The sequence below is a fragment of the Lycium barbarum genome, chromosome 3 (genome assembly GCF_019175385.1).
Source record: "Lycium barbarum isolate Lr01 chromosome 3, ASM1917538v2, whole genome shotgun sequence".
Classification (NCBI taxonomy): domain Eukaryota; kingdom Viridiplantae; phylum Streptophyta; class Magnoliopsida; order Solanales; family Solanaceae; genus Lycium; species Lycium barbarum.
The window spans coordinates 134,761,689-134,774,782 of NC_083339.1; the positions used below are offsets into that span (position 1 = coordinate 134,761,689).

Consider the following 13,094-nt stretch of genomic DNA (forward strand, 5'->3'; position numbering starts at 1 on the left):
AGTTTATTAGTAGTAGGAATTGGCCAGTGGCAGTGACTGATAGTGGCGGCAACAACGGTGGTGGCAGTGGATATAATTATAATGATTGGGGTGGTAGGTATGGTAGCGATTGTTGGGTTTAATTAATAGGTTGAATGAGAAATAGAGGGAAAAAAAGTGGAGGGAAAATGAATTGTTCTCTCTTATTTTATGACATAAGCATTTGACCCTCATAGGTGGTGGAAATAAAAGTTCTCTCACTTAAAAGTAGAAGCACTCCTTCTTGTTGCTAAAGGGTTAAGAAGAGGGTCTCCCCTCGCGCCGTCGTCGTTGCTCGGCTTCGGCTTTGGATTGATAATCTTTAATTTTAATTAATTATTATTTATTTAATTAATTAATTAAAATATCCATATCTGACCTGTTAGTGACCCGGATCCGCGTGTCTGACCCGCGAACTTTTCGTTTCCGGATTATTTTAAAGTGCATTAATGGCTATAAATTCCAGTTAATACTCAAATTATTACTTATGAATTTTCTGATATTCTCTATTCTTCTACGCTCTTAAAAGTTTTCTTCTGTGTGCTCTACTGCCGTTAAGTGGTTCGCCTGACATCAGAGTTTTTGGCACTAATACATCAGTGAGTGAAATCTTTCTATCTTGGGAGGATATATTCCACATTCAACCTCGGATACTTGAGGGGAATAATTTCCTTAAGGACACACTGTGCATTTAGTGGGCTAGATTTCTGTTCCTTAAAAATATTTTCGTATAGTCTTTCTGATTGTTTTTCCATATTCTGTTTTACATTGGTTTATACTTTCTGATTTTGTAAAGTTACTGGTTTCTGGAAATTTTGCTAAGTTACTGTTTCGTAATACAGATTGATAACAACGATTAACAGTAGTGGGTGTCGGCGGTGATGGTTGCCAGTGTTAGTTGTGATGACAGAGGTGGTCGGTGACGATGATGGTGGTTGTGATGGCAGAGGTGGTGGCTGATGGTTGTGAACGGAGTGGCAGTAAAAATTATTCACACAAAAGTCCCGAATATCTTCACTTTTTACCATATCTCTCCTAGTAAGACCAAACATCCAGTAAGATCCGTATTATTTCCGTCATTTTTATCTTTTTATTTTTAGTTCTCTATCACTGCATGGTGTCGTTTCTGTTTTAGTTTTCTTACTATCCCGATGATTTCGCTGCTTATGTTTTCGTATTAACGTATTTCTGCTTTAACTTGAGCCACGAGTTTATTGGAAACAACCTCTTTACCTATCAAGGTAGGAGTAATATTTGCGTATACTCTACTCTCCCCATACCCTATCTATGGGATTACATTGAGTATATTGTTATTTGTTGCATGACTTTGTCCAAAATGTTAATGATTAAGAGCTATTCACACCAAATAATTGCTTAAATCTTAAATGCAAGTAAATGAGGCCTTACTCCGATTATGGAATAATGAAATAACGATTGTTTATAAGATCCACACAAAACCCTCTCATATTGTTCTATCCCTTTTTCACTTTAAGCTTTACTTATATCACAATGCAAGGGTGAAACATTTCGACTCGAGGTCATGAGAATAAAAATAAAAAGATACCTTAGTGTTGAATTGGTTAGACAAATTGGAGTACTTCGTGGACTAGTTGAACAATTATAATTGCTCTACGGAGGTTCTATGGAGATTAACAGACCTGTTACTTGTATTGATATTGACTATTCCATAATTTTTTCAAAGTACTATAAAACAATTCCTTACGAAATATCAGTTATTTTAGTTTGACATTTTTTTTTTGTAACTTTGTTGCTATGCGAGTAAAATTTAATTAATGTAACGTGATATTTATAAATATAATTTTGCGAATTTCTTGCTTCTTGGTTCTCAATCGTCGTATATATAGTATTTCGAATTTCGAAGGCAAAGGGCATGCCTGTTTTTCTCCCGCCTTTGAATTCAAAATCTTCCCACCTTCTCCCATCGCATTACTGACACACACACAACACACCAACAAAGCATGTATTACGCCACCACTCACCTCCACCACTTACCACCACCAGAACCACCGTTAACATGCGCTCAAGGCCATAGCTCTACTCTCATTATTCCAACCGATGAAGGCGGATCAATTTGCCTGCTCTGCGTATCCAATCTCATTTCCAATCCGAGATCACACACCGTCCACGTGTCCTACGCTCTCTCACAGTTATCTATCGCGCTTTCCCAGCCGAGTTTTCGCCAAACCTTCTTCACATTCCACTCTCATTTCCTCATATCTCCTCTAGTCGCTGTTCTATCTTCATTTGATGATCAGCCTATGGCTAAGCAAACTATGGATTTGATTATGCAGTTGTGTCAATCTCCGGATTCTGATGTGCATGCAGACTTTGTGTCTCGGCTCGCGGATCGGCTTTCTAGTGGCTCTTTGGCTTGGAGCCAGAGACAGTTCCACACGGTAACTTTTAAATTCCTCTGTCCTAATTCTTAAATTTCCGATTTATGGTATTGTAGTTGGGAATGGAGCTGTAGGAAGGTATAACTACAGAGATACAGCCATACATGATACAACATATAGTATTCTCTCTTTCCCCCAATTTATGTGATACTTTTCGCATCCGAGATTCAAACGGCATGAACTTTGATCAATATTTTAAGATGTATTTATTTACCAAATTGATGTGAGAAAACTTGCTACTTATGCTACTTTTCATGTAGTTTCCAAATATATTAATTTAATCTTAAAATATTGAGTTAGTTTAATCCAATTCAGCTTCAATATTTAGTCAAATTGACAATCACATAAATTGAGACGGAGTGAGTACTAATTTTTCAATTTGTTTGTCGGAGTTTGACTTAGCACTAATTTTAGGAAATGGAGTAAGGCTTTTAAAACTTGTGGAACATGCCATTATATTTGTGTTAATATAAGAATTTCAAAACTTGTGGTCACATATTTGTGTGGCCATAAAAGCTTATCGTTAAGGAATGCAAAAATGTATCATTCTTTTTTGAACAGGCTAATAAGAAAATAAAAGGTGAAATCAGGAACGGAAGGAGTATCTGGGCTTACTAGTTTCCTTAGTGTGCTTCAGCATTGTGCAACTTTCTGTGGGAGAGGACAGTGGACTGTGATTAGTAAAGCCTTCTGTACTCAAAATGATTTTGAAGATCCCGTTAAGATTTCTATTAAGACCCTGTTTAGGCAGTGTAGCTTTATTACAATTATCTCACTGTTGAATCCTGAAGATCAAGTACAGCTTTTATCTAGGAGTAGCTTTTTCACAATGATTTGGCAGGTGTTGTCGATTTCAGCGAGTCAATAGCAGTGACTAACACCAGAAGTTTAAGCACAGACACCGTTGCAGATTTGATTGGAAAATCACAGTCAGGATGACTTCAGAGAGAATTAGTTTTAGCCCGAGCAGCTAGTAGAAAGCTAAAACATGCTCAGGTGGTTACTTCAAGGTTTAATGTTAGTGTTTAGGTCCATAAAGTTTGTTACTATGTTATGAAGTAAGCAAGTAAAAAATCGGAAGACTATAAATGATTTTAAATTTGTGAAAATTTTGAGTTGCGTTTAAAATGACACCAAAGATGTGTTTCCTGATAATTCACAACTTTTCAGAGTAGCTTCACACTCTATTTAGTGCCTGCCAGCTGCTGACCTCTGTGTAAATTGCTCATTTTAGAGACGTACTCTTCGTAGGACGCAGGAGTATTAAGGTTGAGGAGGTTAAAGGTGCTGTTCCTAGGATGTGCAGGGGAAGAGCGATCGGATCTGACGAGATTCCTGGAAAATTTTGGAAGAGCGCGGGCTCGGCAGGTTTGGAGTGGCTGACTAGGTTGTTTAATGTCATCTTTAAGATAGCAATGCCCGAAGAATGGAGGTCGAGTGTAATGATCCCTCTATACAAGAACAAGGGAGATATTCAGAGTTGTAACAACTATAGAGATATCAAACTGCTAAGCCATACTATGAAAGTGTGGGAAAGGGTGGCGGAGATGAGGGCGGGGAGAGGCGTGTCTATTTCAGAGAACCAGTTCGGATTCATGCCGGGACGCTCAACTACAGAAGCCATCCATCCTGTGAGGAGATTGGTGTAGCAGTATAGGGAGAGGAAGAGGGACTTACACATGGTATTCATTGCCCTAGAAAAGGCTTACGACAAAGTTCCAAGAGAGACCCTATGGAGATGCTTGGAGGCTAAAAGTGTACCTGTGGTGTACATTAGGGTGTTCAAGGACATGTATGAGGGAGCCAAGATCAGGGTAAGGACAGTAGGAGGAGACTCAGAGCACTTTTCAGTGGTGATGGGGTTGCATCAAGGATCAGCTTTTAGTCCGTTTTTATTTGCCTTGGTGATGGATGGATTGACGCGGCAAATTCAAGGTGAGGTGCCATGGTGTATGCTTTTCGCGGATGACATAGTCCTGATCGACGAGACTCGTAGCGGAGTTAACGCTAAGCTGGAGGGTTGAAGACATACTCTGGAGTCTAAAGGGTTTAAGCTGAGTAGGACCAAGACAGAGTACTTAGAGCGTAAGTTCAGTGAAGCATCTCAGGAGGCTGGCTTGGAAGTGAGGCTTGGTACCTATGCCATCCAGAAGAAAAGTAGTTTCAAGTATCTTGGGTCTATTGTGCAAGCAGCGGGGAGATTGACGATGATGTCACACATCGTATTGGGGCAGGGTGGATGAAATGGAGGCTTGCTTCCGGAGTGCTATGTGACAAGAAAGTGCCACCACAACTTAAGGGCAAGTTCTACAAAGTGGTGGTAAGACCGACTATGTTGTATGGGGCAGAGTGTTGGCAGTTAAGATATCTCACGTTCAAAAGATGAAGGTTGCCGAGATGAGAACGTTGAGATGGATGTGCGGCCACACCAGGAGTGACAGGATTAGGAATGAGGATATTCGGGACAAGGTGGGAGTGGCCTCGGTAGAAGACAAGATGCGAGAAGCGAGATTGAGATGGTTTGGGCATGTGAAGAGGAGAGACACAAATGCCCCAGTGCGGAGGTGTGAGAGGTTGGCCATGGATGGTTTCAGACGAGGTAGGGGTAGGCCGAAGAAGTATTGGGGAGAGGTAATTAGACACGACATGGCGCAGTTACAGCTTACCGAGGACATGACCTTAGATAGGAGGGTTTGGAGGACCCAGATTAGGGTAGAAGGCTAGTAGATAGTCTTGTTATCATTTCTTATTAGTAGTCGCATTATCGCAGTATAATTTCTTGTGCTTTAATTTCTGCTATTATCTGTTATTACCTGTGCTTTGATTATCCTATGTTATCTCTGTCGCTTGCGTTATTTCATTTCCATATCGCTTTGAATCTCTTAGCCTTATCTGACCTCTTTTTATTGAGCCGAGGGTCTTTCGGAAACAACAGTCCTACCTTGGTAGGAGTAAGGTCTGCGTACACTCTACCCTCCCCAGACCCCACGTTGTGGGATTTCACTGGGTTGTTGTTGTTGTTGTACTCTTTGTATGTAACTGATTTCCTCATTGAGAAGCTAGAATGAACAAGAAAGAGGAAGAAGTTATGCTTAGTGATCCTGTCTTGAAATTCCTTGCCTGATGTCTGTCCAATACACGTTGGATTTTAGTGAGATAAATCGGCCTTCAATTTGCATAGTGTATTTGTATTTTCCATGTTTGCAGTGACATATGTTTTCCTCTAAATTGTGTAATCTGACCTTTTCGTCTTTGAATAGCTTCATTGCCTAGGTCTTCTCTTGGATTATCAAAAAAACCATTCCTATTGTCTCGAAGAAACGGATGCCCTCATTTTCAATCTTGTCAGCGGTCTTCACTTGTCCAGGTGACTTTAGAAACTGAGACAGTGGGTATCTCCTTTTTCCTTAAACAGAGCCCTGAGGTCAATTCCTTCTTGAGTACAGTGAAGATATTCAAGGGGAAATCCTGTTCGTTCTATACAAATTATTCCTACTCAATGTGTCTCAAGACGGTGAATATCCTCCCAGTTTATTTGGACATTCCTCGAAGCTCCTGCACGTTGCACTGGAAGTTCTCATGAAAGCTCAAAGTGATGGTGTTCGCTTGAACTGTATAGGTACGATTCTTCTAACATTACTCATTTCTGCTCCTTGAACTTTAGCATATCTGAAATTGGTTTTCCAGTGGATAACTTGACACATTAGCATTTCTGTTCTTGTATTATTGCAAAGGAGGAGGGGTGTATAGTAATAATAGCTGACTTATTCTTTTATTGTATCTGACAAGTGAATTAGTGAAGTATGGTTGATAAAAAATGAGAATGTAGTGTAGGAATAGCCATATCTCTCAAATTCTGCATGTATGTTTGCTGCTGACTTGACTAGCAAAGTCCTATGCGCTCTTCACCAGAGCCCTGATAATCTCTCTTTTCAGGCTAATACCCCCGCCCCCTCTCTCTTTCTCCTCTCCCTTTCCCCACCAGCCCAAAAGAAAAAGAAACTCATCAGAACAACCAGCTGCTGATGTTAGAGTTTCAACAAGATAATCTCATCCCTCACATTTGTCAAATCAGTGTTACTGTTTGTCTATGCAGCATTTTTAACAGTAATAATGCAGAGAGGATTCTTTCAAACTGCCTCTATGATTGATGCAAGGAACAGGAGTTCTTATGATGTTGATCACTTGATGGAGACAAATGAGCAGATATCAGATGGGCCTCTAGTTATCTTGTTTGCAGAGGCAGTCAAAGCCCCCCTGCTTTCTTCTGATAATCAAGTACAAATAGCAGCACTAGATTTACTTTACCTTTATCTGTCGGGGAAAGATGTCTTGGAAAATGAAATCCAAGTATTTGTGGAAGAGAACATTGCAGATTATACATTTGAAGTGCTGAGATTGTCAGGTAAGAAGATCAGTGATACGCAGTGCCTGAGCAGTTAGATTCATATTGGTTTCGTTTGAAAAAATGGCAGATGAAAGAGGCCATTTCAACCACGCTTTATTTTCATTACTAGCACCAAACTATCAGGAAGATGACCAATTCTCTGACGATTACAGCATTTTCTTACAAAAACCTAAAAGTTAACAAATAACCATGGCTTCAATGTTTGATGTCTATGTGGTTCGACAATGTTTTGCACCTAAATTCTCTAACGTCAATGAGCTAGAGGACATTCTTATTACTTTAGCTCAGCTTACACAATTAATTTTGTTTGTGATGACTAATGAAGTGATTTATAAATTTGCAGGATGCAAAGATCCAACAATTAAATCTTGTATTCAGCTTCTTGATCTTTTAGCAACTGCTGAGCAAGCATTTAGACAGAGACTTGCAATTGGGTTCATGGCCCTTATTCCAGTTCTGCATCATGTTGCTGAAATTCCTTTTCACCCTGTACAGACTGAAACACTCAGGCTTATTTCGAACTCCGTTGAGAACTGCCCTGGGGTGGTATCCAAGTCCCAGGTAGAAGATATAAGCCTTTGTTTGACGGGGATGCTCAAGAAAAATCTTGATGGAGAAATAGGCATGCTTCCAGAGACATTCACTCTGGTCTGTTCAATATTTGTTGCACTTATGAAATGTTCATCTTCCAGCGGGATTTCAAGTTTCTTCCAATCGATTCAGGATGCATCAAGAAATTGCATCTTAACTTGTTTAATTAATTATGACAAATATCCGGGTCAATTTTTGAGCTCTCTTTACCTACTGAAAGAGGCATATGCGTATAGTTGTGGGATGGATACCACAAGCTCTATCAATACAGAACTTAGAAGAAGCATTATAGATGTATGTAGAACACATATATTACCTTGGTTTATGAGATCCCTCCATGAGATGGAAGATGAGGATATTCCAGCTGCAATACTTGAAAACTTCTATTCCATATTGCTACAAGGTTCAGATAGTGAAACCAAAATATTTGCAAATGTTCTGTTAACATCCTCCTGGTTCAGTTTTGCATATGGATGTTTAGGCTTTTTCCCTTCTGAAAAGATGAAAAGGAAGGTTTATCTTATCTTTAGTGTGATGACAGATATCATTCTTGGAGATGATTCTGGGCAATTCATTAGCGATGCTGCTCCACATCTTCCATCTGATCCTCTAGATCTACTTTTCCTTCTGGGGCATAAAAGCTCCCAAAACGTTGAATTGACTTCTCGCCAACTGGCAGTTCTGCTGTTACTGTACATCAGCTCGCTTTTTGACGATCGGTAAATATTTTCTGGAATTTTAATCTTGCTCTTCTGCATTTTCCCTGCTTATGTCATTAGCCATCAGTTGATCATCTCAACCCTTTTCCAGGATTGCAGATGATAAAGTTGTGTTAGCTTCACTGGAGCAGTATATTCTACTTAACAGCAGCGAAAACATGCACGGATGTTCTGTTTTGGAAATTTTTATAAATCTTTACGCGCTCTACAGAGGTCTAGCCAAGCTGAGCTACCAAATTCCCTATAGCGCAGAAGCTGAAAGGATTGTGTTCCAACTACTTGCTGAAAAGGACTGGGATTTGCTATCGACAAGAATCCACGTAACATCTTTGAAATGGTTGTTCCAACAAGAGAAAGTCTGCAACATGTTGTCTGCCCAAATTTTGAAATTTTGTAGATACAATTGCTCCGATGTAAACCAGATAAATATCCATGGTGAAGCCAATCAGAAGATAGATGTGTATGTTATGGCAGAACTTGTAGCTTCGGGGGATAATTTTTTAGGTATGCTCATGGTGTTCCTATTGGGAGAGGTTGGAGATCAATATTCTGCGGATGACATTGTTTCAGTTGTGAATATCATAAGACATATAATCGAAATCACACCAAGCGCTTCAGATCAGTTCTGCATGCACGGGATAGCTGGTACAATCAAGAACCTGTATTATAAGTTTGGTCATTCTTCATCCCCAGATACTTTCATGGCCACTTCTGTACTAGTATCCTGCATTCTTCTAGCAGTACACTCTGAATCCCTCTCTGATGATGAACCCTGGGTTGCAATTGTGGTGAAAGTATAGTACTCACTCTTTTAAATACTGTTTGCTTCCAGTTCCTCTGTAGTAAATATACCTCTCCTGAATTGCAGATTATCGACTACCTGATCCCCTCAGTAGCTGCAGATGGATGGACTCCAGGAAATCTTATATCGATTGGCATTCTTTCTATGGTTTTGCATCACTCAGTAAATCAAGTGATGGTTGAGGCTTCAAAAACCATACTCCTTAGTACTCCTTTGTTATCATTGGTTAATACCACTATCGCCAATGCCTGTTCCAAGGGACCCTCTCTAGTTGACCAAGACGAAGGAACAAGATTTGGAGAAGCTCTTGTTTTTGTGCTTTCACTGCTCTTCTTCTCCTCGAGAAGGTATATCCATTCCTTAACACAGTGTTTCTATGTTTTATCTTTTTAACTTAGAAACTAACTGCTTATTTTACTAGCCTGCATGCCGTTTTACCAGGTATTATGGACTTCCAATTTCTGCTGGATCCAACCAACGTCCCACAACCCTGCCCCCATATTAGTATACAGTGCCACGATTTGTGCAAGTTATTGCATTTTGGATCCATTCCTGTAAAGTTACTTAGCTCGCAATACCTGCTGGAGTTATTCAGCGGAATAGAAGATGAGAGACGTAGAAAATCAGACACGTTAGAATTCCGAACTGATTATTTGTTGTCTATAATGGCTGTTTTAGAAGGCCAAATATTTTCAAGTGACATGTCCGTAGCAATGAACTGTTCTCGCTGTTTGTCTATGCTCATCGAGTGGCAAGACGCGGAAATGGAAGTATTAGCAATACAAAGGAATAACTGGTGTCGGTTTATAGTAGAAGAGTTAGTGATGTCCTTGGCAGCACCATCTTTGGCGTCAAAATCTTTCATGATCCATCACAAGCCTGCAATTCATATTGCAGTTGCACTGTTGAGAAGGAAGAAAGTTCCTCAATGGATGACTTCAATCTTCGATGAATCTTGCATATTTTCTATTACCAGAAACATTACAAATTCTAATTTGAGCGCGGAGCTGGTTTTCCTCTTAAGGGAGTTACTTAATTATGGTTTTCTGAGTGATGAACAAATTGCTACCCTAAATCAAGTATTCCAGGTAATATTGTTTTTCTTCAAAGTTTCATCGGGTCTTATTGTTGTAGCCTGGCCTCGTGAAGCTTGCTTTCTTTTTTATTGGAAAGAAAGAAAATACAAAGTTCTGATTGCCAAAATTCCCTATAACGATTATGATGAAAGAAATAATGGAATTCCATTATTATGTTTGCCTGCAGGAATGTCGAAAATGTATCTACACAAACAACACAAACAAACTTCAACATGCTGCTGCAGAGGAGAAGACACTGAACATAGCAGATGCTTCAGATTATTTAGGTCAAATTTGTCAGTTTCTCATTAGCCTCATGATGACTCAACCAGCTAGAAATATGGAGTCTACAAGATTTCAAAGTGGGAAAAGGGAATTGTTGGAGGAGATAGACTTATTTTCAAAATGTCTAATGAGGGATGATTGAGACTAAAAAGATCTTCATAGCAATACTTTCTTGATAGAAGAACAAATCTGTTTTGGCATAATGGCAGTCAATTAAGCTAGCATGGATTTTGCTAACCGGTCGATTACATTCTTTGTTAAGAGCAGTGACTTCTTGCCCCATTAAGTTAAGTTTTGGCTATCACATACGTTCTCTACTAAGATCAATTCAGATTATTACTCATAACCTTCAAGGCAATGGCATCTGCTATATATAAAGCTAAAAAGAGTCTTTCCTACAATAGTGCCATGAAAGGTGCAGTGTGAAAACTTAATCTGCATCTCTTCCAAAAGATAATAATGGAAAATACATCCTCTGTTACCATTAATTTGACACTATTTTCTTTTCGAATTTCAAAATTTATGCATCATTTTGTTTCTATTCAATTTTTACAAATTACAAGAAATTCTAATTCACAAGACTAAGGTTTTTTTTCCTTTCTAAATTAACTTTTGGTTGTTACTTTAATATTTTCTTAGAGTACTTCACTGTAATACTGATAAGATGTCAAACTCGGAAGTCTATTCAAGTAAGTTCACAAAAATAGTAATTAATTGTTCTGACCGTTCGTGTTTTGATAAATGTAAGAATGTGCTTAACTTGGAAAATCACCTTTATATGGATCATGGATGGGCATGACACGTATGCCAACTCGATAATCACTTGCATGAATTTTTTCTGTCCTTGTTGGTTCAATTTGACAATTTAGTGATCAAAATTCAACATGTCTGTCCTTCTGATCAAATAAGATTTTCTTTTGAAATTGTGCACAGCACTGCCTCAGCAGTTCTACTTTTTGTACATCACCAAGTTCTACAGATTATCTTTACCCTTGGTTTTATTTTGCATAAAGAAGGACAAAGAAAGTGGAAAGATAAATTAGACAAAGCCCACATTAGGTCAATTGTGTAGGGGAAGTCTTTTCTTACGCGGATTGTCCTTCGGGGGTGATCTCTAATTTTTGTCCTTCCCCTAATAATCCGAGGTTTTGAGTTCGAACCCCAACTTAATTAAAAAAAATGAATTTTTGCAAGGCCTAAACTCTGCCTTAAGGAAGAATTTTGACCATGCAAAATTCTGCCTTGCGAATCCAAACTATACCTTACTATTTTTTTTAAATTTTTTTCACTGAGCAGGATTCGAATCTGAAACCAAGAGATTTTTAACGAAAGGAAAAAAATTAAAGACCACCAATTTGAGGGACAAAAATTAAAGACCACCCCAGCGAAGGACAGTCCTGCAAATTGCCCAGCGGAAGTCAACTACTAAGCCCAACATAGTCGGCCCACGCAATCCTTCCTTCAATGCTTGACTGCTATTCTCGTAACATCAAGCAAACAAAACAAGTCCTTGATAAATGTTGGTTTCTGTAAGTGAACATAGAAAAAGCTCAATAATTGATGGGACCACATACTTTCTAGTTTCTCCCACGGACGTAATAGTTCCTCCAACCCCAACACTAAAACTCCCTTACATGCTAAGATAGCCCACCTATTAGTATTTAATACACCTTTTACTATACTTGTTATCTTAATTTGTACATACACTAAGCTAGAAAAATATGACCAAAGATATAGAGAGATCGGATGGAGGACCCCCACTCCCTCACCCTCAAGCTTGGGGAAAGCTTCTTTACTTTTGCAGCTTGTATAACAAATTTATCAGAGTTTCTCGATGAATGCAATTTTCAGCAAATAGATGTAGATGCCATTGTTTTCTACTTGAATGATAGGTTATTTCAAATGAATAATGAGTACAGTGATTCTTAGCCGTATCTGACCTCTTTTTATGTTTTTATTGAGTCGAGGGTCTCTCGGAAACAGCTATTCTACCTTGGTAGGAGTAAGGTCTGCGTACACTCTACCCTCCCCAGACCCCACGTTGTGGGATTTCACTGGGTTGTTGTTGTTGTTGTAATGAGTACAGTGATTAATCCACATTCATAAAACCAAAGGGCATAACATATGAAGTTTCATCCCTCATAAATCATGTATGAAATGAGAACATGATAAAAAGGCAGAAGATTTGCAAGAGGGGAGTGGTCCCCTAAGCAACACCCACGTTCTGTCCACTTTTTTCTTTTTATTCTCACCCTGCCCCTTACTGTACAAATAGATTTAGCTTATCTATACGGAGCTCCTTCTAATCATTACCTTATGTTGTATTAATAAGCTCATGATTTAAGGTTGGATGAATTAATTCTTTTATTCCTCGTTAAGGCAGATCTATGTATTACTAATAAATTCTCTCAAGATAATTAGTAGGAGTAAATTAATTACTTGATCAAGATTCTCAATCCTTTTTAACCTTCTATTCTTCATTTCTTCACATATTTTATTGTCAATTGAGCACCAAAAAGACTTCGCAACAGAAAGTGAGAAACCATCCACTTCCTCCCGGATAGTTTTCCTACTTTTTTCCTTTCTTACACCCACAAAGTTCTTTCTGGATTATTGACCCCTTTGAATGATATTATCCACACGTCATCTGCTTAATTATAAACATATAATTTTGGAGAAACTAGATACTATCTGCTACTGCTAGGTATACTTCATTATAAGATTTTGTTGTGAGTCAATGGGCAGCCATTATCATGACCAATAGGATTTGTTTCTTTT

At 38.7% G+C, this 13,094-nt stretch overlaps 1 protein-coding gene across 1 annotated transcript; it reads left to right on the forward strand.

Moving 5' to 3' along the window:
* Positions 1 to 1,852: 1,852 nt before the first annotated feature.
* LOC132632729 (protein PUTATIVE RECOMBINATION INITIATION DEFECT 1) lies at positions 1,853 to 10,553 on the forward strand. The gene is made up of 9 exons (XM_060348783.1): positions 1,853 to 2,435; positions 5,696 to 5,802; positions 5,882 to 6,054; positions 6,532 to 6,840; positions 7,187 to 8,153; positions 8,245 to 8,947; positions 9,022 to 9,302; positions 9,377 to 10,043; positions 10,219 to 10,553. The coding sequence occupies exons 1-9, from the start codon at positions 1,998 to 2,000 to the stop codon at positions 10,456 to 10,458; spliced, it is 3,885 nt and encodes a 1,294-aa protein (XP_060204766.1). The 5' UTR covers positions 1,853 to 1,997; the 3' UTR covers positions 10,459 to 10,553.
* The last annotated feature ends 2,541 nt before the right edge of the window (positions 10,554 to 13,094 follow it).

What these genes read in the sequence shown, in the direction of transcription:
- LOC132632729 (XM_060348783.1), top strand. Translation starts at nt 1,998, where the DNA reads ATGTATTACGCCACCACTCACCTCCACCACTTACCACCACCAGAACCA. An exon ending in TGAAGTGCTGAGATTGTCAG is followed by an intron (nt 6,841 to 7,186) that starts GTAAGAAGATCA and finishes ATAAATTTGCAG; the next exon opens with GATGCAAAGATCCAACAATT. An exon ending in CTCTTCTTCTCCTCGAGAAG is followed by an intron (nt 9,303 to 9,376) that starts GTATATCCATTC and finishes TTATTTTACTAG; the next exon opens with CCTGCATGCCGTTTTACCAG.